Source organism: Malaclemys terrapin, chromosome 3, assembly GCF_027887155.1.
Source record: "Malaclemys terrapin pileata isolate rMalTer1 chromosome 3, rMalTer1.hap1, whole genome shotgun sequence".
Classification (NCBI taxonomy): Eukaryota; Metazoa; Chordata; order Testudines; family Emydidae; genus Malaclemys; species Malaclemys terrapin.
The window spans coordinates 5,966,734-5,994,091 of record NC_071507.1 but is presented as its reverse complement, the minus strand read 5'-3'; the positions used below and the strand labels follow the sequence as shown (position 1 = coordinate 5,994,091).

General features: G+C 42.5%; 1 protein-coding gene across 4 annotated transcripts in view; it reads left to right on the top strand.

Moving 5' to 3' along the window:
- Positions 1–27,358, top strand: part of RIN2 (Ras and Rab interactor 2) — a 114,370-nt gene that overhangs the window by 66,893 nt on the left and 20,119 nt on the right. For all 4 annotated transcript variants that reach the window (XM_054024004.1, XM_054024002.1, XM_054024003.1 and 1 more), the window contains 5 exons: positions 8,080–8,272; positions 10,822–10,933; positions 13,025–13,097; positions 18,242–18,333; positions 21,435–22,565. In XM_054024004.1, coding sequence (XP_053879979.1) covers positions 8,080–8,272; positions 10,822–10,933; positions 13,025–13,097; positions 18,242–18,333; positions 21,435–22,565 — 1,601 coding nt within the window. The remainder of the gene's footprint in view (positions 1–8,079; positions 8,273–10,821; positions 10,934–13,024; positions 13,098–18,241; positions 18,334–21,434; positions 22,566–27,358) is intronic.

Here is a 27,358-nt window from a genome sequence, read left to right as displayed (position 1 = left end):
ATTCTAAGGTATATTGTCCATATTAGTGTCATCTGGCAGAGATTTTTTTTTTTTTTTAATCAGTGGTTCCATTCATTTCCTTCCAATCATAGCAGCATGGAGAAAATTCATCACAGAGCTACCTCTTCCTGAGTGAAGGAGAGGAAACAGTCATGTCTGCAGCTCTGTTCGCTCTCCTCTCCTTCCTCCCCCAACCTTTCCCTGATCCCTGTGGACAGGAGAGAAACAGGCTGGGAGAATGCACATCACCACTGTTATATGAGGAACTTGCTGTCATATGCTACACTGGAAAGTTATGCCGCCAGTTGCTGTGTTCACTGCTGTGCAGCCCTTCCGCTCTAATGAAGTCCTCTTGAGGAGCTGGGGCCCAGAAGTTCTGTTGACTAAAGGAAGAGCTGGCAGCAAGTCTTCATTAAGCTGCACTGTCAGGGAGGTGTGAGGGCCCCAGAGTCAGATTTGAGACACAGGGCCTCTGTTTGTCTCTCTGTCTAGAGACCGTGGTACCCTTCATCCTAGTATACGAGCATCTGAGGAGTGGAGATAAAGTAAAAGTGGCCTGGAAATTTGTTGAGGAGTGGGACCAAGAAAGAAAGAACAAATGCATCAGCAAGCACAAAATAGAGGATATGTCTTTGGTGCAGAGGTAACTCAGGCTCTTACTAAAGCGTTGCCCCAGCCGTCCTTCTGTCCATACACATAGTTCTCTCATCCAAATGAGGTGGTGTCTTGAACCTGGGCTAGCTGGCCTGTCTGGAACTACAGCGCTACCCTTGAGCTGGTAACCTGGCTACACAGGCTAAACCACTCAGATTGTTAGTCCTCCAGTGCCTTCCCACAGTTCTCCCTTGTGCCCAGAAGGACAGACAAGTTCTCCCCCAGTTTACTGAAAAAATGATGGAGTGGTTCAGCTTATTGCAGCATGGAGAGCCGTGGGATTCCAGTAACACACTGGTGAGAACAGTACCTGTGAGAACACAGTAACTTGGGTAGGAATTTGCAGTGTGCCTGCTCACACCTGGGCTAGGTTAACCTGCTGCTCAGACCCAGGTGCTGATCACCGAGTTAGCTCTGCAGTGAAGACATACCCAAAGTTACAGAGTAGGGGAAAGACGCTGTGTTTTATGTGCATGCTTTAGAGGGAAAGCTCCACTATCCTCTTAGGATTTGTCTTGGCTGGGGCTTTGCTATAATGACACTCATCCGAGCTGCACCAGCACAGTCCCTAGTCTAGGCTGACAGTGATGCAGAGCACTAGTGCAAACAATTACTTAATCTGTCTACACTCCAGGTTGGACCAGTGTAGCTACACTGATAGCTGTCATTGGAGCAAATCCTTAAACAAGGCCTTAGACTTAGGGCAATCTAAACTGCCTATTAGTTTAGACTACAAGGTGTGAACAGTAGTGAGCACCAAAGTGCTTTGCTGTAACTCCCCCATGTGGACGATGCAGGCATGAGCTAAAAGGTTCCTAGTTCTCATTAACAGTCCTCTTCAAACAGAACTTCATTAATGCGAAGTAGGAATCTTTTAGTTCACACCTGCAGGGTCCACGCAGGGGAGTTACAGCGCAGCACTTTAGCGCACACTGCTTTTCACACACCCCAGAGTCTGAATTGCAGAGCAGTGTAGATATGCCTTTACACAAGGCCTTAGACTCCAGGAAGGGACAGCAGCTCAGTTATTGCTACTACAACTACAGCAGCATAATTCATGTCTCTGAAATATGTGCAATCAGTAATGGCCCTTTGCACTACAGAAATTTTAATCTGTTTATCATGAAAGTTGAACTTACAAATGTAGAATCATGTACAAAAAAACTGCATTCAAAAACAAAACAGTGTAAAACTTTAGAGCCTACAAGTCCACTCAGTCCTACTTCTTGGTGAGCCAATCAGTCAGACAAACAAGTTTGTTTACATTTGCAGGAGATAATGCTGCCTGCTTCTTGTTTACAATATCACTTGAAAGTGAAAACAGGCATTCGCATGGCACTGTTGTAGCTGGCATGGCAAGATATTTACATGCCAGATGTGCTAAAGATTCATATGTCCCTTCATGCTTCAACCACCATTCCAGAGGACATGCTTCCATGCTGATGATAGGATGTGCTTGATAATGATCCAAAGTAATGCGGACTGACACGTGTTCATTTTCATCATCTGAGTCAGATATCACCAGCAGAAGGTTGATTTTCTTTTTTGGTAGTTCGGGTTCTGTAGTTTCAACATCAGAGTGTTGCTCTTTTAAGACTTCCAAAAGCATGCTCCACACCTCGTCCCTCTCCGATTTTGGATGGCACTTCGATTCTTAAACCTTGGGTTGAGTGCTGTAGCTACACCTCTACCCCAATATAACGCGACCCGATATAACATGAATTCTGATATAACGCAGTAAAGCAGTGCTCTGGGGGCGCGGGGCTGCGCATTCCGGCGGATCAAAGCAAGTTCGATATAACGCGGTTTCGCATATAACACAGTAAGATTTTTTGGCTCCCGAGGACAGCGAGGTAGAGCTGTATTTTTAGAAATCTTACATAGGTACCTTCTTTGCGTTTTGTCAAATCTGCTGTGAAAGTGTTCTTAAAATGAACATGTGCTGGGTCACCATCCAAGACTGCTATAACATGAAATATATGCAGAATGCGGGTAAAATGGAGCAGGAGACATACAATTCTCCCCCCAAGGAGTACAGTCACAAATTTAATTGACGCATTATTTTTTTTAATGAGCATCATCAGTATAGAAGCATGTCCTCTGGAATGGTGGCCGAAGCATGAAGGGGCATATGAATGTTTAGCATCTCTGGCATGTAAATACCTTGCAATGCTGGCGACAAAAGTGCCATGCAAATACCTGTTCTCACTTTCAGGTGACATTGTAAATAAGAAGTAGGCAGCAGTATCTCCCGTCAATGTAAACAAACTTGTTTGTCTTAGCGATTGGCAGTAGGACTGAGTGGACTTGTAGGCTCTAAAGTTTTACATTGTTTTATTTTTTGAGTGCAGTTATGTAACCAAAAAAATCTGCATTTGCAAGTCACACTTCCACAATAAAGAGATTGCACTTCAGTACTTGTATGAAGTACAAGCTAAATATGAGTCAACAGTGTGATGCTGTTGCAAAAAAAGCAAACATGATTCTGGGATGTATTAACAGGTGTGTTGTGAGCAAGACACGAGAAGTCATTCTTCCGCTCTACTCTGCTCTGGTTAGGCCTCAGCTGGAATATTGTGTCCAGTTCTGGGCGCCGCATTTTAAAAAAGATGTGGAGAAATTGGAAAGGGTCCAAAGAGCAACAAGAATGATTAAAGGTCTTGAGAACATGACCTATGAAGGAAGGCTGAAAGAATTGGGTTTGTTTAGTTTGGAGAAGAGAAGACTGAGAGGGGACATGATAGCAGTTTTCAGGTATCTAAAAGGGTGTCATAAGGAGGAGGGAGAAAACTTGTTCACCTTAGCCTCTAAGGATAGAACCAGAAGCAATGGGTTTAAACTGCAGCAAGGGAGGTCTAGGTTGGACATTAGGAAAAAGTTCCTAACTGTCAGGGTGGTTAAACACTGGAATAAATTGCCTAGGGAGGTTGTGGAATCTCCATCTCTGGAGATATTTAAGAGTAGGTTAGATAAATGTCTATCAGAGATGGTCTAGACAGTATTTGGTCCTGCCATGCGGGCAGGGGACTGGACTCGATGACCTCTTGAGGTCCCTTCCAGTCCTAGAATCTATGAATCTATGAGGTGAACTGAAAAATACTATTTATTTTGTTTATCATTTTTACAGTGCATATATTTGTAATAAAAAAATAATATAAAGTGATCACTGTACATTTTGTATCCTGTGTTGTAATTGAGATCAATATTGAAAATGTAGAAAAACATCCAAAAATATTTAATAAATTTCAGTTTGTATTCTATTGTTATAAGTGCGATTAATCGCAATTCATTTTTTTGAGTTAATCACGTGACTTAACTGATTAATTGACAGCCCTACTTTTTACAGTTGAGCTCACAGTTAGGGTAAATTTGTAGGCCCAGTTATTACAGTGAGCATGGATTAAATTTAAAGATCACTTTAAGGTTCTTTTATGCTGCCTAGGTGGTATATAGGGGCCTTCATGTAAATGGGAATCAGACCCACCATCCTGTTTGCAACAGTCCCGGGAAACAATAAGGACTCAGTTCTGAATTTCCTAACCTTTGTGGGTTAAACTCATTGTTATATGAACAGCAGACCAGCCAGATCTCCCATGTTTGGGGTGTGTCTGTCCTGCCCTCTTGCTCGGAGAAGATCATTTTCTGCATTTTTTTTTCTCGAAGGGATAAACTGTCACAGTAAAGTTTGCAGGATTTAAGAAGAGACTTGGCCTAGGAATGGGCAAGAACTTTTAAAGATTGTATAATCCCCCATTTGTATAAGAGAACAGCTATTCTTTTGTGCCCTCTCGTGAAAAAGTGTCTTTTTCTTAGATATCACTGATTTCATATTAGATTTCTAACTACAGGTGTGTTAAAATCAACACTGGTTGATTTCAGTTTCTGCACTTTTTGGTGAGGGTTTCAGTGGGGCTTTCTTGGCTTCACTGCCCAAGAACTGTAATTTTGATTTCCAAAGCCCAGAATGCTTAGACATGGCTAAGCACAACAAAATCCTGTTGTTTTGGTTTGGGGTTTTTTGTGTCACTTCCCGGCCTAACAAAGAGAAATACTGTATGTGGAGGTGGTCTGTATTTTTACTGCCGGAGCAAGTCATCTGAGCTTAAGCAGTGATGGGCAGCGATGACACAAGCAACTAAAGGCCTGCTCCAGATAAAGAAGGGCCTGCAGAGGCCTTAAATGAACAGATTATGGGGGACTAAAAATGAAAAAACCAGAGTCAGGAGTGCAGGTTACAGGGTCAAAGCAAGAGATCCAGAGGGGATTGAGAAACTGACGAAAAGCCACTATAGCTGACAAACCCAGGGGAAACAGACACATTGGGTGGCAGAGGTGTGCACGTGGATGTGGACACACATTCCAGCCCTCTGCTTACAGGCAGTAGATCATACTGATTACAAGTTTCAACGTGCGCTGTGGACTTATTACCATGAGTTAATTGTAGTTAGGATACAGCTAATTATTCATTTCAGCTCTTACCTTCCAAGTATTTCCTCCATAATTGTGGGGTTTCATGAACATAAACAAACTAGGCAAAATGTCTGGTTTTCTTTAGTTCCCATGTGAGTTATGCTGAAACCTAGGGAGAATGTAAATCTTTCTAGGGGGATTTGAACATAATCAGTGCAAAACATACCAGAATCTATAATAGTTTTATCTCAAACCTACAGAACTTCCATGCAGATTTTTGTTGGCTTTGGTTTTCTGGTTTACTTGGCACTAGTCTTGAATATCAACAGAAGACCGCCTTATAAAACACCGGGAGAATCATTAAATAGTAAAATGTAATGCATTTTAAAAATTAACTTGTGTGGGGTTGATAAGATGAGTCACTGCTGACCCTGCTCTGAAGCATTAGTTCATGTGAATAAGAGAGAGCATTTGGTAGGTGTGGAAAGACACTTTACACTGGTGTATCCGTAATCTTCTCTCTGTGTGAGAGGCCAACATAAACCGCTGCAGTGAGCTTCTGCAGTTTAATTTTGTGTATCTAGGTCATGGAGGTGTGGACACCTATACTATGTTCCTTCCTGTACCTGGCATGTGGAATGGTTAGTGTGGATAGAGCTTTTGATAAACACACTCTGGCTGAAATAAGTAGGTGTCAAGGTTAATCTTCTAACATATAGCATAAAGAGCGTGTATGACCATGCGTTTGGAAGCATTAAGATCTGAGTTGCTTTTAATCCACTGGTAAATCTCTCTCTCTCTCACACTCACACTCACACACATCTCTGTAACTTTTTATAATTTATCATTTGTTTCTGGTAGCACCAACAGCAGCCTAGGTGTTTTGCAAATATAAAAGGGCCTGTCTCTACTTATAGCTTGTATTCTAATGTAACAAGCAGAGATGGAGGGTAGGGGAATGGGGAAATGCAAGCCAGGCAGGTGATGATTGGACACATTGTGGTAATAGAAAATTTTAATGACTGTTGTAGCTCTTACTTGGCCATGCAATAAGAGTGAGTAAGTCCCCATCCCTCCTCCCACTCCCCCCCAATTTCCCTTCTCAGACTTTGATCATAGTAGGGAGAACCCGGGACTGTTTGTCCAGCTGTCCTGACTGTGAACAAGTAGGCAGGGAGTGGGGGAGCAATGGGGTGTGGGGCGTGGCTCTGCCCCTCCTGTTCTGACTGGAGTAGCTGGCGGGGTGCATAGTGGAGAACGAGCTGCTCCATGAAAAGGGGTGAAGCAACTTACTCCCCCTTCAGAACAAGCAGTGAGCATGGAGAAAATGTGACCTACAATTTGGTCCCTGATCTGCTCCTGGGGTGGCACAGCTACGTGCCAGACCTTCATACTCAGGGCAGATCGTAAAGTCACAACGTAGTCTGGTGTGACTGGTAGGATTGAGAGCCATGTTCTCTCATTCGGAGGCAGAACATCTCTGCTCTTGATCTCTAGGGCATACAGCACTTGTGCTCAGAGTTTTCCTGTGCCTGGTCTAATTTCTGCATCAGGAGATCAGTTACCAAAGTAACAGTTCTGTAATTCTTTCTAATAAGGGAAGAATCACAGGATGTTCTTTAGTTGGGAAATAAGGAAGGAGTGCAGACATTTATGCGCAAGCCATACTCCGTGTTCAAAAGTTTGGAATTGATGAAGAAAATTGGAATAAAACAACCATACAGTGCTGAGTTCATTTTGTTTCTTTGCAAGCACATGGTTTTAGTATGTAGTATCAGCAGCCCCAGTGCGTGCTGTTATTATTCAGTTAAACAAGCATTTTAATAACTTGCTACCCCGCCACTAAATAAATTTAACTCAGGATAGCTTGCCAAGTTCTCCTTTTAGGGCCAGTTTCTGCCTTCTTTCCCTACTTGGAAAGAATTAAGTGTCAAAACCAAAGCACTTTAAACTTTATACATCGATTTATCTGTTTACTTTCAATTGTGAGGCAAGGACATTTTAAAGGTAGTGATGAAAGGCCTCACTTTGACACACGGTAAAATGTTCGATAGAGAAGCTGGAAGAAAGTGGGTTTAAAATGCAGGCCACGTTTGTTTGCATTACGTTAGTACCGACAGGCCGTGGTTAGGATCAGAGTCCCATTGTGCTTGGCGCTGTACACGCAGGAAGGACAAAAGTAGTCCCTGCCCCAAAGAGCAAACAGTCTGATTATGTTAGAACACAACAGATGGGTAAATGGGAGGATGAGGGATTGGTGAAACAAGCCAGTCACAGCTCATTGTGGTCAGCTGGCAGCATATTGTAGGCATCATAGTCAAGGTGAGTCTTAAGGAGGATCGTCTGAATTTTTTTGGAAGGGTTTCTCCCATGCATAAGGGTCACCAAGGGAGAAGGCAGAGAGGTGTTTGAAGGAGAAGCTGAGTGACAGGAGCATTAGATTAATAGAGTGGCTAGTTAGGGGGAGCCTAAGTCATGAAAAGCCTTAACAGCAAAGAGAAGAAGCTGGTGTTTCATGTGGAGGAAAAGGGAGTGCCAGCTGAGTGGTGCAAAGAGGGGAGTGCCACGGACTGAGCAGCATTTTGAATGGACTTGAGTGGGGCAAGGTTTCTGCAGGTTCTAACTTTTGGGATCCAGATGGGAATAAAAATATCTGAATAATAATAATAATAATAATAAAACTCTTAACATGAACATAAGAGAGGAATGGATTTTAAAAACAATACCCTACTTAATATAGACAGGCATGCATATGGGTGTGTATAGTATTTCCTTGTAGTTAATTGCTGGACTTCAAAAGGCTATTATCCACCAGACAGTAATGTACTGTAACTTGCTCTTAAAGAGAATTTGTGGTCAGTACTAGTGATATGAAATCTCAACAGCAGAAATACCTAGTAAGGGGGATACCCACAGTGTGGTTATTTAAGAGAATTCCCTGTTTGTAGAATTGTTTGTTCTTTGAGAAATGTACTTGCCTACATTTTAATTGTTGTTTAATTCTCTTCCTCATAGCCTAGTAAAGGACATGGATAATGTCTGTCCTGAGAAAAAGGACTTAAAAGGCTGTCCCCGGGACTCTGGCTATGACAGCCTCTCCAATAAACTCAGCATACTAGATAAACTTCTCCACACCCATCCTGTGTGGCTACAGCTTGGCCTGAATGATGCTGAAGCAGTGGAAATTCTGCAGTCCCAGCCTCCTGGAGTAAGAGACAAATCTTCATCATGTTTTAATTTATTTACAGTCTCTCTTCCTAAGGTAGCACACGCTCCCCAGTGGGTTACATACATAAAAGGAAGCTCATTCCTTAGGGCCTCAGCAGTTCGAGTCTGGGATGAGACATCCCCCTTATGTGATAGCCACCCTCTTGGCTGATGCTTTGTGGATTGAACTAGGGCCAAAAACATGAGCTGATATAGCTACAGAGCCCTGCCTCTCTAGCTGGGGCTGTAGAAGACTCATGTTTTCTATGGATCAGGCACAGAGGAGGGACCTGTAACGCACACTGACCAATGGCTCACACTATTATTAGATTTGCTGGGCCGGACCCTGGGCCCAGGTAAAAATTCTCCCTAGGCGAGGGAGCTCTCGGCTAGTGTAAAGCTGGAGTAGCCAGTTTGTTCTCTAGGTGCACCCCACCTCCTGGCCCAGGGGGCTTGTCAGAGGTGGGAGTGGGCAGGGTGGAGTGCAGTTGCACTCCATTAATTCTTGGCTGGTGTATGGGCCTTGGGGACTCTGAGACTCCAGATCTCTCTAGCCTGTGCTGGAGCTGGATTAGATGCAGTGTGTTAATTTGGGGAGCCTTGTCTGGCTCTCTGATAGCACCTCATCTTTCTCCTACCCTCAGCAGATCTCTGTGCAGGAAAGAATCTGACCTGCTAGGCTTACAAGTGCAAACAAAAATATTTTTCTAAATATCAGCACATCACACTTGGCCTAAGGCCTAAAAGGGGCATCATCAATTTGAATAGCTCATTTCTGTCTGAAAATGTTGATCTTCCATTATTATGAGTAATACTGTGCCTAAGCTGAAAACAGTTAGTAGAAAACCATTTTTCCTCCTTTTGTTTAGTTTGTGCCAGTGACAGCATTTGTGTACAGTCCGTGTAATTGTTTCCCTTCTACAGTCAGGCTCCAGTCCTTCAATGAGCGCCATGTGGGTGGACCTCAGTGTCCATGTGGAGCCCTGTTGACTTACATGGATTATTCCTCAAATATGTGAAAAGCAGCTTGCAAGAATGGGACCAAAGTTAGTTTCTTTCTTGATGAAAAGCCCCTTATAAACATTGGGAGGGGAGCAGAAAAGTGCTTATAAATCCATTTAAAAAAAACAAACCTTCAATTGAAGTGAATTTTGGTGGGAATTGGACACCTTAACTCACTTAAATTCCTTTGACTGTCCCAGATTTAGTTTTTCAACTCTCTTATCCCTGTAATCAAATCAAAATTTACACTTTATTAAACATATTTTGGGGATTGAAATTTGCATTCTTGATTATAGCTATTTACATCCTCAAATATTTGTGTTGCATTTGTGTTTTGGAAGTTGAAGCTAGACAAATTCAAACTAAAAATAAAGCTCACTTTTTTTAATAGTGAGAGTAATTTAACCATTGAAGCAGCGTACAGATGGATATTAGTGGATACTCTGTCACTTTGTCTTTTAAAATGAAGATGGGATCTTTCTAAAAGATGTAGTTTAATTCCACCATAAATTATTGGATTTAAGAAGACAGGTTAGTAATGGAGAGCGAGTGAGATCACTTAATCAACTGGATATAAGCAAATAATATGCATTTTAATACAGCTAAATATAAACATAGACCACTGGGAACAAAGAATGTAGGCCACACTTACAGGATGGGGGACTGTATCCGGGGAAGCAGTGACTCTGAAAGATGTGGTGTGGAGGATAATTAACTGAACATGAGCTCCCAGTGTGACTGTGGCCAAAAAGAACTAATGCAATCCTTGGATGCATAAATGGGGGAGTCTCAAGTAGGAGTAAACAAGTTATTTTACCTCTGTTTTTGTCACTTGTGTGACCACTTATGGAATACTGTATCCAGGTACCCACAGTTCAAGAAGGATGTTGATAAATGGGAGAAGGTTCAGAGAAGATCCACAAGAGTCATGAAAGGATTAGAAAACATGCCTGTAGTGATAAACTAAATAGATGGAGCTCTTTGTATCTAATGGGGAACAAATATTTAATAATGGGCTCTTCAGTTTAGTAGAGAAAGGTGTAACACGATCAAATGGCTGGAAGTTGAAGCTAGATAAATGTAGACTGGAACCGAGGTACACCTCTACGTCTATATAACACGACCCGATATAACATGAATTCTGATATAACATGGTAAAGCAGTGCTGGGCGGGGGTGGGCTGCGCACTCCAGCGGATCAAAGCAAGTTCGATATAACGCGGTTTCACCTATAATGCGGTAAGATTTTTTTGGCTCCCGAGGACAGTGTTATATCGAGGTAGAGGTGTATACATTTTTAATGGTGAGAGTAATTAACCATGGAACAATTTACAAAAGGTGATGATGGATACTCCATCACTGACAATTTTTACATCAAGATTGGATGTTTTTTTAAAAGATCTGCTCTAGGAATTTTGGGAAAGTTCTCTGGCCTGTGTTATGCAGGAGGTCAGATTAGATTATTTTAATGGTCCTTTCTGGCCTTAATCTATGAAAAACATCTATAACAAAGATTTCTAAAGTTTTATTTCTTTTCCCCTCTTGATAGATCTTTCTGGTTAGGAAATCCAGAAGAATGCAGAAGAAAGTCCTATCGCTCCGTCTACCCAATGAATTTGGATCTCGCCTCAAGGAATTTGCAATAAAAGAAAGCACATATAGTAAGTCATGTATTATGGGAGTCATTTGCTATACTGTATGGGCCAGATTCACTTTGCATCGGTGAAACCCAGTGTCTGGGCTCTAGGCTGTAAGCAGCAAAAAAAAAAATCAACCAGAGTCAGGGGAATAACAGTGCAAGCTGCCTACAACCCACAGTCTGCTGTGGATTCCAAAGCCATCTGGGCAGACCTTCACGTGAGTGGGGCTGGCCCTGGAGAGGGTGGGCATTGTGCAGATTAAGGCTTTGATTCAATGAGGTACTTAAAAACATATGCCTAACTTGCCATAAGCAAGGGAGTAGTCCTACTGAAGTCAATTAGAATACTCATATACTTAAAGTTAAAGCATGTGCATAAGTACCATGCTGAATGGGGGCCTCACTGCTTGTTATAGGCAGTCTCCACTTGTGAGGCTTCCATAGAACCCCACCAGAATTTAAAATTGTCCTTCCCTGATAATGCCACCATCACCCTCCACCAGGTGACTTCTCTTCTGGCACATCTTTGCCCTGGGCACAAAGGAGAATCTGGGTTTATGTATTATTTTTAGTCATTTGTTTCTCAGATTTAAGAACAATTTTCACCAATCACGGGATCAGAAATGTAACCCCATTGAGAAACATTTCTAATAATCCTTGGTTTTCATGATGATGCAAGTATTATTTGTTCCATGTCTAAGGCCTTGTCTAAACTGCCACTTTACAGTGCCGAAACTTTCTCGCTCAGGGGCGTGAAAAAAACACCCCCCAGAGCGATGCAAGTCTCAGCACTTTAAAATGGCAGTGTAGACAGTGCACCGGCGCTGGGAGCCGTGCTGGTAGCTCCTCCCCTCATGGGGGTGGGTTTTTTACAGTGCTGGGAGAGCGCTCTCCCAGCGCTAGTGCCTTGACTACACAGCCGCGGCAGTGCTTTAACATTGGTAGTGAAGCCATACCCTTAGTTACTAGAAATAAAACATAGGCTGGGTTCCAGTAAGTTTCAAAACAAAGCTGTAGTGATCTCTATGAAAAGAGGGTGTGAAAAACAGTTCTAGGTAAAACTCAGAATAAAAATAGGAAGCTGTATCTTCCTCAGATTGTAGCACAGTTTGGAAGCTGCAAATAGAGCAAAGGGGTTATCTTAACAACATGCTGAAAACTGGGATTGAAATTGAGCAACGGAGTTTCAGCTAAGCAGCCTTCTTCAGGAATGATCTGTGAAGGAAAAGATATAAAGACCTTTATCTTTTTATGGTGTCCTTATGTGATTGAGCTTTTTTTCTTTCTCATGTTTATCCATTACGATTCCCCTGAATCTTTACTTACATGGCTTCTTTACTCAGAGTGACATTTACTACTGACAGGAATGGCTGGCTCCATGTTTGAAGTCAATGGAGTTGCACCAGCTTGTATTTGTATTTATCCGTGGTCTGTAAACATGTATTGATATCAATACAAAACCATGGTGGAAATTACATGGGAAAGGTCTTTATTATTTCTGTGCATTTAAAATAACAATTTTTGAATTTTTAGAAAAGTTCTAGTGCAGCTTTATTAGAAAAAAAATATTTAGCTAAACAATTTGTAATAGCCATCACAAAGCATTAGTATGAATCAGACTTGGTTGGAGAGCTTTGTTAAAAGGGGAATGATTCATAGATTTGCCACCTATCATTACTAGTGGTTACTGTATTGCTGCTAATGTAATTGAGGCAAAAAATGGGTGCCAAGAGAAAGAAAGAAAGAGGTTTTTAATTAACTTGTCTATATTAGTACTATGAATAACACAAGGTCTCAGTTGTTGACTGGCTGTTCTGTTAGAAGTTGTGCAATTTTAATCTCCTTTGATTCATTTCCCAAGGATTAGAACATGTTTGGAATGAAAAAAACAAACCCACCGCCCAGACTATCAGTATGTTTACTAGAATGTTTTTGACCGAGACACATACTCCTCCACACAGTTGTTTTTGATTAACAAAACAGTAGTCACTTAGATGCTGCAAACTCCTTACTACGTACGCTGTGCAAAAGCCAGGAGTGTTTATATTAAGCCTGGTTTCTTGGAATGTGCATTGAAAGACTGATCTGTTTTTTTCATAATCTTTCTTTGCAGCCTTTTCTTTGGAGGGCTCTGGAATAAGTTTTGCTGATTTATTCAGGCTCATCGCTTTCTACTGTATTAGCAGGTAAGATTGTATTATGTTATGTTTTGAGTAGAGTTTGCTAGACCATCCTTAAAAATAAGTAACCGTCCATAAGGATTTTCTTGATTAAATATGGTATAAATATTCATCATCATCATCATCATCATCTCCCTTTGCCAAGGTTGGATAGGGTTGACTTCCATTGGTTTCTTGGCTTAGATAAGTACCTAGACTGCCAGCCACCTTAAGTCTAGTATAAATATTACTAATCTATAAATATTAGTAGATTGTTTTAGAGGATAACTGGCTAAATAATAAGAGAGCATGAACTGAAGCCAAGAAAACACGAAAGAAAGTCCTTGTTACCCACTGTCTTACATGGCACTGACTAACAAAGGATAGTGACTGTTATTGCAGAAAGTAGTATAGAACACTTCATTGACTAGACAGGGTAAATGTCTGTTTGTTATGCAACAGGACAGCCAAAAGGTTTGTAAACTGCAGAGAAAATGTGAAAGTTTTGACAAATTTCAGTGTTATGATTGTCTTGTTAAACCAGGGGTGGCCAACCTGAGCCTGAGAAGGAGCCAGATTTACCAATGTACATTGCCCAAGAGCCACAGTAATAACTTCAACCGCTCCCCATCAGCTCCCCTCCCCGCTGCTCCCAGTGCCTCCCGGCCACCGGGGATCAGTGCCTCCCCCTCCCTCCCGATCAGCTGTTTTGTGGCGTGCAGGAGGCTCTAGGAGGGAGGGGGAAGAGCAAGGACACGGCAGGCTCAGGGGAGGGGACAGGAAGGGGTGGATTGGCAGCAGGGCCTGTGGCAGAGCCAGGGGTTGACCAGTGAGCACCCCCCGGCACATTGGAAAGTTGGCACCTGCAACTCCATCCCCGGAGTCGGTGCTGTGACGGGTTGGATCACAGAAATCCCCTTGGGAACTGCCACCTGATGTGCCAAGAACTTCTATCCCTGTTTTCCCTGCCAGCTCAGGACTCCAGCACCCTGTCTTGCTGAGCCAGACACTCCTGTCTGCTCCAACACAGACCCAGGGTCTGAATTACTTGCCCCAAAGCTGCAGGTTTACCTGAAAACAGCTTGCAGAAGTGTGCTTGTCTTTAGCACTCAGATGCCCAACTTCCAATGGGGTCTAAACCCAAATAAATCCGTTTTACCCTGTATAAAGCTTATACAGAGTAAACTAATAAATTGTTCGCCCTCTATAACACTGATAGAGAGATATGCAAAGCTGTTTGCTCCCCCAGGTATTAATACATACTCTGAGTTAATAAGTAAAAAGTGATTTTATTAAATACAGAAAGTAGGATTTAAGTGGTTCCAAGTAGTAAGAGACAGAACAATTGTAAGTTACCAAGCAAAATAAAATAAAATGTGTAAATCTATGTCTAATCAAACTAAATACAGATAAGATCCTCACCAGTTCCAGAATGCTCCCTTTTACAGACTAATCTCCTTTTATCCTGGGTCCAGCAATCACTCACACCCCCTGTAGTTACTGTCCTTTGTTCCAGTTTTCTTCAAGTATCCTGGGGGGTGGAGAGGCTCCTTCTTTAGCCAGCTGAAGACAAAATGGAGGGGTCTCCCAGGGGTTTAAATAGAATTTCTCTTGTGGGTGGAGACCCCCTCCTCACCCTGTGTAGAATCCAGTCACAAAATGGAGATCGGAATCACATGGGCAAGTCACATGCCCATGCATGACTCAGGACTTGCAGGTAGCAGCCATTACCCACATGCTACCTTGAACATCCTCAGGTAGACTTCTTATGTGGATTGGAGTCTTCCAAGCTCTTTTGTCTGTTAAGCGCTTCCTGATTGAGCACCTAATTTGCACATTCCTTTCCCAAGAAGTGACCAAATGTTCTAACTAAGGCTACTTAGAAATCAAGCAATTATACAGCCAGTGTTCATAACTTTGAACACCCAGATGGTGCCTGCATACAACTAGGATGAACATAACCAGTAGATCTAATCTTTACATAGATATGTTACATGGCATATGTAGCAAAACCCTATTCCAGTTATATCATACATACATTTATGAGCACCTCCCCTATAAAGCCTTATGGGGTACATTGTCACAGGTGCCTATACAAGGAGCCACATATTAACCTCTGAAGAGCTGCATGTGGCTCTGGAGCCACAGGTTGGCCACCCCTGTGGTAAACAGTTGCCTCACTGTGTGTGTGTGTGTGTGTGTGTGTGTGTGTGTGTGTTGAAGTGCCTGGTACGTGCCCCCTAAATTCCTTATGTGTGAATTCAGTACCTGTGACAAGTCCCAGATTGATAGCTCTGGGGACTCAGGTCCTATGTTTAGCCATAGAACAGGTAGAGCAAGGCCAAACTTCATCTCTACGGGAATCTGTTCTAAGGGCGGGGGGCGGGAAGAGTTCGATCTCCTTGGCTCACACTGCCAACATGGTTGCCAATTATTGCTGGTTATGGTGGTGATTTATGGCAATGTGAATATTTACTCCTCGAGACTGAGAGCACCAAGCTTGTTGTTGTTTATGTTATGGAGCACACAGAACCCCCGAGATCAGGACCCCATTGTGCTAGATGCTATAGACGCACACGGTAAAAGACAAGCTCATTCATGTAAATAACTTAACAGCACTCGGCGAGTGACTGAGCCAGACTGGATTGAAACTGGTAATCTAGCAACGAAAGGTCCTCTATCTCATCCCCATTCACACTCTGTTTAAAATTCCGTTTCTACAAAATGGCTTTTAATTTTCCATACATTAATTTTTGTTCGGTGCAAGGTTAAGCCTGAATCTCCAGGTAAGGCCCAGCAGTCGCATGGAATCATCCTGCCTGGAGAAATCAGAAATTGCAGGGGTGGATGCAAGACTGCACCGTCCCTGCAGCTGTACGCTAATTTGCAGCCCTGCTTCCTTTCTTGCTGCACCCTCAGACAGTGAAAGACAAAGAAAAGTGAGGAGAAAACGGAAGGGTGATGCAAACCCACACATGGCTGTAACTATTCCAAAATGCTACTCCTGGATGTTCATAAAGACACCCTCACCTGAAATCATATCCAGGGATTTTAATAGATTTTTTTTTTTACCCTCCGTCATTAGCAAGAAACTCCTAGAAGCTTGTGGTTTATTTCCCTGCCAATGTCTGTCTTTGATGAACATTTTATTTTGCTAAAAGAAGAACAGGAGTACTTGTGGCACCTTAGAGACTAACAAATTTGTTAGTCTCTAAGGTGCCACAAGTACTCCTGTTCTTCTTTTTGCGGATACAGACTAACACGGCTGTTACTCTGAAACCTGTCATTTTATTTTGCTGTTTCTCGAGTAGCAGAAACCATTCCAGTTCCTATCCTTTTCAGACTGTGTCTTGGCATCATGTGGGATATAAGTGGGAATATGCACAGTACTGGGGGAAGCTGTAGTCAGTGACTGTGACAGAGCAGCAGAGGGAGCACATGACATCTGTTAGTGTATCTAAGGCCTTGTCTACATTACCAGGGTAAGTAGACCTAAGTTACGCTACTTCAGCTACGTGAATAACAGAGCTGGAGTCGACGTAGCTTAGATGGACTTACTGCGGTGTCTACACCACACTGCGTCGACAGGAGATGCTCTCCTATCAACTTACCTTACTCCTCTTGTTCCAGTGGAGTACCCGAGTCAACCGGAGAGCATTCTGCGGTCGATTTAGCAGTTCTTCACTAGACACACTAAATCGACCCCCTGCTGCATCAATTGCAGCAGTGTCGATCCCTGGTAAGTGTAGACATGGCCAAAGAAAACACAGGATAGATTCTTGACAAGAATGGAGAATTTAAAAAAACACAGGTGGGGTTTGCAAAGGAGCCTGTGAGAGCTGGGTACCAAAGTCACAGTGAAATTCAGTAAGATTTGGGTGCCTGATTTCCTTAGGCTCTTTTGAGAATCCCAGCCTGTGGGTGAAATCTGTGCCCCGGTGAGATCAATGGGAATTTTGCCATAGCCTTAAAGAGGATCAGAATTTTACCCTATATATTTAGCATTTGGAGACATTCCACCCTAGATTAAAATGGAGTTCAGATTTTGGCCCATGGAGATGTTGACAGTGTCCTTTCAATTACTTGTTAGTAAGTGTGTCAACTCACTGCATATGTTTGTGATTTTCATCTGTTTGGAGTTTGCTGTTGCTGATTTTTGAGGGTGTAAACATAAAATATGGCAATTCAGTGATCAAAGAGCTGTTGTCTGTATTACACCAGATGCTAAATGTGCTTACTATTTTGAAAATAAATCACCTGTATTGACACCAGTTGTATCTGAATGTACATAAAAGTGTGTAGGACATTTTTGCTACACGACCAGTTCTTATTTACATACTCTCATTACATAGGTACTTCTACAGATTTTGCAGGTTTTCAGGCTCTGGTGTTTAAGAATGCACTGTTACAAGTATAAACAAGTGGGTAGAGAAAAGATTTAATATACAATGTAATAAATGCTTACACAAAGTACTTAGACAAAGTAATTCTTAAGTTCTTGTTTCAAAGGATTTATATAGTCAATGTGGTTTGTAGTTAAGTACCATCTGCGGAGTCCCATATGTAAACATCCATTTATTATTTTAATACGTATTGAGTAGAAAACAGATATGGTGACTATAGTATGAATGTAACTGTATTTATTGGAATAAATATTTTCAAACTAGAGGTATGTTCAGACTGACAGAGTTTACAAGCACTTCTGTACTCTCTGTCCTAAATACCCATTCAGGTTATTTTTGAAAACTGGAGGTTAAATTGGAACAAAACTCAAGTTTTATTCACAAATAGGAATTTTGGGTAAAGTGCTGATTTTGGCAGATGAATGTTTCAATAATCAGACTGATGTACTCTAAAAGACCAGTGGAAAAGCTACTGCTGTAATAAGAGGAAAAGTGGGTGGAACAGGGAGAGTCAGTCCAGAAGAAAGGAACATCGGGGGACTGATTCTCATTTACCCTAAAGTTTCTTTACACCAGTGGGGTTTAAAGGATTGTTGATTACATCATACTCACTTTATGGCCCCTTTCAACTGCCAGAGCAGTTCAAAGTAGCTTTGCTGGAAATGAGAATCTGACCTGTTGTCATTGCATATGCTGGAAATAATGAAAAATTTAAAATATGGAAATAACAGCAAAAATTACCAATACTGTTCTTTCTTTTAAAATAAGGGATGTCCTGCCATTCACCTTGAAATTGCCTCATGCTATTGCGGCAGCAAAGACAGAAGCTGAACTTGAAGACTTTGCTCAGCTGGGACTGAGTAAGTATGACTATTTACATAGGTTTATTGCCCTTTGTCATTGTAACCGTATCAGTAAAATAGTCTTTATGCAAAAAATCGGTAAACGATGGCAAAGATGATTTTGTTGTTTGTTTGTTTTGCTTGTTTGCATCTGAAGAAGTGAGGTTCTTACCCACGAAAGCTTATGCTCCCAATACTTCTGTTAGTCTTAAAGGTGCCACAGGACCCTCTGTTGCTTTTTGTTGTTGCAAGTAGCTTAATTATCCCACTTAGTGGCAGTCTATTGCCTTCCTATCCTGCCGATAAGCCTCCGTGATTTGGTTTGCTGTACTGCTGCCCCCTACTTTCTGTCTAGCTGTATGCACTCTGTCCCACAGAACACCTCAGACTGATCCAAATACAGTCCCATAGTCCTGAGAGCAGAGTTTGGTGCAGTCCCACATGCATTGTAGGTTAGAGCAGATGCAGCTGAAAGTGGAATGGCAGTTATTGGCTTGTACAGCATAGCTCTTAGTTTGGTAATTGCTGGAAGATTTTGAACGGAATTCATCATGAACAGCATTCTGTACTCCGATTGGCACATGCTTACATTTGCAAAGCGATTTAGGACTGACTGTTCAGAGGTGTGCTGATCTGAATGCAAGTAGAAACACATGTGAAGTATATGTATTCACATTAGTATGATGAGTATTTTCAAGTGGGAGGGAAAATACAGGGGCGTGTCCCTAGCAAATGCTTAGTTCCACTGCTAAAACAAATACGGGCACATCCCAAAATGTGCCTTGAGCCTAAAGCAGAACTGAAACCTAGCAGAATTTGAACATGGACCTGAAACAGATAGTGTTGAGCACCTCCAGGCCATGCTGAATTCTCTTTGAAGTCAGTGGGAGTTGAGGGCACTCTGGCCCTCATACCCATTTAACTGAGAGCAGAATTTGGCCCAGTAAACTTTTGTGTGCCCTTTCCCAGCACAGCGATTTGCTCTGTAATATGACTTGAACACAAGGATCTTCACAGGATTTTACTCTGCAGTGAGCCCCTGAGGTGGCTCTGGATTTTGTTTGCAGCAGTAACCCTGGTGATCATTTTATAAGACTCTGGTCACTGAAGTCAGTGTAAAGTGTGCTGAAGAGTGTTGTCTTTTGCATTGATAATCTGTAGCTTTAGGTAACTAATGAAAGTTTAGACTTACACATGCTGCAGCCAGGCGAGGGGGCAAGCACTCTCTTGGGGGAGTTTGTTAGGTCACTGTACCCAAAGAAGGGCATGATGAGCTGGGTTGGGGTGTCATTGGAATCTCAGCCCCTTGTACACCTGATGGCAACATGTACTAGAGGAATCTGTCCAAAGGGGGTGCATATGCCACTGCTCACAAGCTCTCCACCACATCCATACCTAGAGTTATTGTGCTTGTGTTTGTCCTGTGCAGATAGAATACCCGAGAGCACCACTGCTTGTGTGCTGCAGGTCTGTAACCCCTATCCCTAGACTTCCTCTGGCTGAATTTCTGCCCTTGGTTTTGAAAATAATAATAATATGTTCGAAAGCTGAGAGAGGAATGCTCTAGTTGCTAGGTGTAAGCATGGGAGTCAGAAGCCCCAATTTCAATTTCCTGCTCCACCACAGACTTCTGATGTGACCTTGGATGAGTCACTTAGTGTCTCTGCCTCAGTTTCTCATATGTAAAATGGGGTTAATAGCATTTCTCTGCCTCATGGGGTATTGTGAAGACCAATTGGAAGGAAGTGTTGTTTACTTCTCATAACACAAGAACTAGGGCTCACCAAATGAAATTAATAGGCAGCAGGTTTAAAACAAACAAAAGGATATATTTCTTCACACAACACAGTCAACCTGTGGAACTCCTGTGAAGGCCAAGACTATAACAGGGTTCACAAAAGAACTAGATAAATTCATGGAAGCTGGGTCCATCAGTGACTATTAGCCAGGATGGGCAGGGATGGTGTCCCTAGCTTCTGTTTGCCAGAAGCTGGGAATGGGCGACCGAGGATGGATCACTTCATGATTCCCTGTTCTGTTCATTCCCTCTGAAGCACCTGGCATTGGCTACTGTCAGAGGACAGGATACTGGGCTAGATGAATCTTTGGTCTGACCCAGTCTGGCTGTTCTTATGTTAAATTCATTTGTGTGCGACACACTCAGTTGCTGTGATAATAGGGGCCATATAAGCAGCTAGATAGTTTTTGAATGTAGTTGTCAGTTAGTGCCCGAATTTATTTCTGTCTGATGACTTCATTTTTGAGCTAGTCAAGCCGAAGCATGTTGAACACCTGCAGTATAGATCGCAGGAGTCTGAGGTTGCTGAAGGAACTGTTGTCTGATTTCCATAGACTCCCACAGATGTATTACTGAGGGCTATGAGGAGACTTCAGTTACAATTTGTCAAGTTCGTACAGATTTTAGTGTTAGTGTCAGTACACATTTTTTGCTGATGGTCCTGCATATTCAACTATTTATGTGCTGCTGAGTATCTTAAAATCTCAAACAAATTGTGTAATTATTACAAATGCACAGCTGCAGGTTGAAACACAGACCCGAATGCCTGATCAGCATGACTAAAGATAGTATCTGCCAAGGGGACAAAAATCTGATTCCAACCTCGTCATGCTCAGCTTGTTTAATTTTTTACTCCAAACAAAAATACAGTTTTTTTTGCAAATTCCCAGGGCTTAACCTTCGTAAATCAGCATAGTCCTGCTGATGTTAGTGGAGCTACGCTGATTAACACAAGCTGAAAATCTGGCTCTTATTTTCTAATCAAGGCTGGGGGTATTAGCTCAGGGTCTATTTCAGTCTCAAAACAGGAATAATGGATACTTTATAGCAATCATTCTTTTCGGTATATCCCAATTTATTTGCTATGAAGATTCACATTGGCCAAGATATTTATAAACTCTGTAGACAAATAGCTGCAGCCTGAAGGTTTAGCATTCAGTTGTGTCTGGCAGTGTTTTATGAGGCTTATTAAGAAAATTTGTTAAAAATAAAAGCTTGTTTAAAGTTTTCCACGCTTCAACCTTGTTCTATTGAGTTTAATGTTCTGAAAGCCAACTGCATAATATCTAAATTCTTATGTTAACACAATAATGATTTTCAGATTTTTGGAGCTCTCCGGCAAACAACAACCCCCCAAATCCTTCACCTCCCCGTAGGCCTCTGCCCTCAGACAATGCTTGCAAAGACTCACATCAGCTCTGCCTTATAAATGGAGTGCATTCTATAAGAACCAGAACGCCTTCGGAGCTGGAGTGCAGCCAGACCAACGGAGCCTTGTGTTTTATTAATCCTCTCTTCTTAAAAGTGCACAGCCAGGATGTTAGTGGAAGTTTGAAAAGGCAGAGCCCAAGAACTCAAGATGTGAATGGGACAGAGAAGCCTCGCTCCCCCCCACCCAGACCTCCACCACCTTCTATTAATAGCCTTCTCACAAGTCCACAGCTCTCCAGGACTATAAAGCAGGCGAGCATGCCAGGAACAGTCAACCATAACAAACATAGGAACTTGGATTTGCTGCAGAAGAAACCAACCCCTGTTCCGCCTCCTCGTCTAAAGAAGCAGGCTGTTTGCTTAGAAGGGGAAGGTAATGCAAAGACCGTGGCAGTAATTCGATCTAGTCATAACTCAGTGCGTGGGTCAGAAACTGCGAGCGTTCCAGGTGAAGCCCTGTGTGAGCAAAATTTAGCAGCTTGCAGAAAGACCTTGGCTACAAACTCTGAGTCACAAGTACCGTGGAATGGAGGCAGGCAGAGACTGAGCGACATGAGTATTTCCACCTCCTCATCCGACTCGCTCGATTTTGATCGTAGTATGCCATTGTTTGGCTACGAAGGGGACACTAACAGCAGCCTGGAGGACTTTGAAGGGGAAAGTGACCAGGAAAGCATGGCACCCCCTTTGAAGCCCAAAAAGAAACGGAACAGTTCATTTGTTCTCCCCAAGATTGTGAAATCTCAGCTGAGGAAAGTAAGTGGGGTGTTCAGTTCTTTCATGACCCCTGAAAAGAGGATGATCAAGAAAATTGCAGAGCTGTCCCAGGACAAGCGCACTTATTTTGGGTGCCTGGTGCAGGACTATGTCAGCTTTCTCCAGGAAAACAAGGAATGCCATGTTTCGAGTACTGACATGTTACAGACGATTCGGCAGTTCATGACACAAGTTAAGAACTATTTGTCACAAAGCTCTGAACTGGACCCCCCCATTGAGTCACTGATTCCAGAAGACCAAATAGGTAAGAAAACATTGTCTCTCTCTTTTCAGGGCATGTAAAAAAAATAATTCTGAATCTGTGGTCTGAGTCTTTGAACCAGATTTGGCGATATAGATTTTTCTAGCAAAATTCAAAACCACTGATTTTTGTGTTTTTGTTTTTGTGTTTTTAAATACAAAAGTTCCATACAACTATGTTAGAATGAAAAGAGTTTTTGAGAAGTTGTCTTAAAACTATAATGGTGAATGTTGGACTTAATTTACAAGTGACTAATTTTTTTTTTAATTTCAGTGCTGAAATATTACATTGGCGGATTCAACCCTGCAGTTTTTCTCTGACGTGTGTGGAAATATTTTTTGTATTTATTTAAAACAGTGTACATACACACACACAGATGCACCCCCCCATATGTTAATCATATACGGCAACCATAAAATTAAAATACATTGGAAATGAACAACAGATGGTGACATGGAGAGATTTCATAACTTACTATCCAAATACTCTCTCATTCACTATCGGCAATTTGCACTGTCTCCACTTGGTGTTGTGATATAAACGAGATTTTTATAAAAAGGAGAGGGAGATGCTAATCTCTGGATTTCTGTGTCCCTCTGTCTGTAAGTTTTTTATAAATGTCTGAAAATGAACTGGATGATTGGGTTCACATTTTACTAACAGAGAAGGATTTATGTATGCACAAAAGTGAAATAGTTGGATGGATACACACATTATACTAACAGACAATGACTTGTGTATGTACAAAAGTGAACTAGTTGTATAAAACTCTGATTGTCCCTTAGTCTTGATGTTTCTCAGTGGTGTTAATAAAAGAGTTTGTAAGCCACATTTACGAGGTAAACATCCCTGAAAGAGAAATACTTTCCTTGTGAGGTCATTTCAGTCATAATTTGCTTGTTTTCCCCCCTCACTTCAGTGTCCTAACAGTTTGGCCAGTGAATAACTCAGTGACTTTTAAAATTGGCAGATATTTCTTTCACTGGCAGTGGTTAGTGTTTTTGTTTTGAAATTTTGGAACTTATTGAGTAAGAGGTGCTTTTGTCACATTGCTAGTCAACAATGAGGGACTGAGGTTAACAAGTACTGCCAGGCAAATAATACACTCTGAAAAGTTTCCTGTAAAAGCAAGAGTATTTTAAAGATTCGGATTGCTTTAGTTAGAAAAGTAAAAGTATTGTGTGGACATTGTGTTTGGGCTTTTGCTCTGTACAAGTATCAGTTCTGTTGTGTTCTGCATAATCTTAGATATTTGACAAAGAAATACAGAGCTTCTTTTTCATGATTTGGTCAAGATTTGATTTTAACTTTCACTGTTCTTTGCAAGGGTGTGGTTTAATCCAGCCAGTGGGTCTCATAATAGCTTGCTAAAATGAGGCTTGCTTTTGAATGTCTCAGTAAATTAGAGTGACTGAAGTTATTGAGCACTGTAACCAAACTGCCTTAGTCTTATTCAGTGATTGAGCGTCTGACTTTCTTTGTGCAGTTTCTTCTAAATAATTTATACACTGAGGAAGTTAAAGCAAACATGGAACTTGCATTTGAACAATCTGTTGCTTTCACCACTACTGGAGCCCGCAAAACACCACAGCAGAGCAGGAACATCAAATGTTGCTGACCTAAGCAGATAGCTATGCGGCAGACAGGCTCAGTCATCCTACATAGCAGAACCTTTTACAACAGAACAAAGGCCAGTCTAATCTCCCATTTAGTGTTTTATTTCACGGTTTTGGTACTGAATTGCAACCAGACTTGTGACTACAGATAAATAGTCTGTTAATTTATAATTCCTATTAAAGTTACATTGTGAGACAAAGGGCTGGTTTACACTACACAGTTAGGTCGACATAAGGCCCCTTATGTCATCCTAATTATGTCAGTGTCTACACTACAACCTTCCTCCCACTGATCTAAGTGCCTTACTACACCGACATCATAACTCCACCTCCACGAGAGGCGTAAGGCTTATGTCAGTGTAGTTAGGGTGACACCGAGTCTGTGTAGACACTACATCCCTTACATCGCCTGTCTTGTCAATTTCATGACAGGAGCCCTCAAATTGACAAAAAAAAGCCCCTGCTCCCCTAGAGATCTGGGCGGCTGGACCCTGCTCCTAACTGGGAGCTGGGGTGAGAAACCCAGGAGGCTTTCCCCCACTCCTAGTTGGGAGCTGAAACCGGGGCAGCTTCCGACCCCTGCTCCCAACTGGGAGCCGGGGTGGTTTTGGATCCTGCCCACCCCTAGTTTGGAGCTGGGCAGTGAGCTGTGAAATTGACAAAGCTGCCTGGGTCCCGGGGAGCAGGCAGGATGGTGGGGTTAGAAGCTGGGGCAGTGGGACTCCACTCCCAGATGGCAAGAAGCCCCGGGCGGCTTCCCCCTGCTCCCGGCAGGGAATGGGGTGGGGGGCAAGGAACCCTCGGCAGTTTCCCCCCATTCCCAGCGGGGAACAGGCATGGGGCAGCCCACCGGGAGCCTGTGGGGCAGCCAGGCCCCTGGCAGGGAGCTGCCAGCAGAGCTGAGAGACTGGGCTCTCAGTTCCCCACACTGTCCCTCATAGGTCAGTGGAAGCACTCCTGGTGAGGACACGCACCACCGACCCAAGGAGGGTAGTGTGGACATGCACCACCACAGTAACTACTGCGGTGGCTGTAAGTTGAACTAATGTAGGTCGACTTAGATTTGTAGTGTAGACATAACCCAAAGGCTGTTACTGTAGGTACATCTGACTTGCTTATAGATCTGCCGCACCTTCTGGCATGTTTGGAAAATATTTCCTTTTAATATCCTTCATAGAGTATGCCGTGGTGTTGGTGGTGGTTATTAATAAATGTTTATTTTATGATTATATACACTTGCTCTGATCAGGGTCCTATTGTGCTAGGCCCTTTACAGACATAGGCCTGGTCTGCATTACAGCTGCCGGTCGATCTAAGCAACCCAATTTGAGTTACGTGCTCTACCACCGACATTGCTTCCACCTCTCGTCGAGGTGGAGTACAGAAATCGATGGGCGAGCGCTCTCCATCGATTGAGTGTGTCTTCACTAGACCCGCTAAATCGAAGCCACTGCATTGATTGCAGCAGCACCGATTTAAGCTCCGTATTGAAGACAAGCCCATAGAGGTAGTCATGGCACCTGCCACAAAGAGCGGATAGATTTAGAGCCAGTGGGCGCAGCTGCACCCCATTGGAAATGCTCAGGAGGAGGAGAGGTGCTGTTTGCACTACTGCCTTCCTATGGGGAAGGGCAGCTTTATGTTGTCACCAGGGCTGGTGGAGGCTGGATACAGGACTCTTTGAATAAGCACATCTTTGGGCATCCTGACCGTTTCCCTCTCCCTGGCCTGTTCTGCACCCTTTGAGAGCTGCAGTAGCCAATTCCTGCCTCATTTCCCCCCCCCCCCCCCCCCCCAACAAAACAAGTGTTTTGGCCAGCTTGTTCCACTGCAGCCAGTCAGACTTTCTTCAACAGGCTCCCCCATATCCGAGGTTATGCTGCAGAAAGCTGGTGTAACCCTGGGCTTAGTCAAGCCCAAAGTACTTGGGCATCAGAGCTCCAGTTTCTGAGAGTTCTGTTTAATTATCTGCGTGACCGCGTGTAGTTTTTCTCAGACTCCTGAAAACAAAAGATACTGTAGGAAATCTTCCAGGTTTCCCAGAGAGAGGCAGATGAAATAGTTTAACTTCTGCCAAACCATCCAAAGAACATGCACCAGCCTTTCTAATGATTCCTGACAGATGTCACCTAATTTTAATGCTGTAGACTGCTACCCCTTTATGAAATAACAGCCTTCCCCGGTAAGAACAAAGGAGTAGGCTCCTGTGCATTAGGACTCAGCAGAGCATGCGTGGATTCCTCTTTGGCACCAATTTGGAAATGACGGGGGAGATTTGTGAAGCCATAAAGGGGAGTTCGGTGCCTCAATTGCATGGGAGTTGGGTGCCTATCTGCCCTTTGTGCCTTTGAAAATCTCATTTCTAAATCTGGGAACTTGTTCTTTCTATTCTGTATTGCTGGGATAGTAAAAGTGGGGGGTATATTTTTACATTGATGGACAGTAAATAACAGCTGATCAATATAATAAACTTAAAATAAAGCTCTAAGGTGAGATTTCAAAGATCTTAAGGGATTTGGTTACTTAAATCCCCTTAAATTTCAATGGAGTTTGAGCACCTAATATTTTAGGATGCTTTGAAAATCCAGTCCTAACCCATTTTATTATTTAAGGGTCAATAGAAACTAAACTGAGTGTAAAGAGTTGAATCCACGTCTAGCTGTATAAGCACAAAATAGAGATTGAGACTGGTTTTGGAAAACCCAGGTTGAATTCAAAGTTCACGGGTGTTTGAATTGCAGATGTTGGATGCTTTATTTATGTTTAATCTCTGTGGCACCTGACAAAACAATAACAACAACCCTGATTATTCTTCTGTCCCTGGCCAGAAAAAGATTAATGCGAATGCTTATTGAAGGCAGTTGTGGCTAGAAAGGATCTAAAAAACTCAAGAGCTCCAGCCTGAGCCCCAAAATCTAGGCCTATCCCAAGAAATTCCTAGTTTAAATACAAACAGGTAATAAAACATTGAGTGGTGGGAAAAGGCACCTAAATATAAACTAAATTGTTTGTTCTGGCAGTCTTAGCTGTTCACAGCATACTTTTTAAGGTTTGTATTTTAATGCAGGGCCTATTAGTATCAGTGTGGAATTGGCCAGTCCCTTCATTCAGGACATCCTTTGTCACAGACCGTTCCACAATTGAGAAATGGGAATCAATGTTATCCTGTGGTGAGAGATC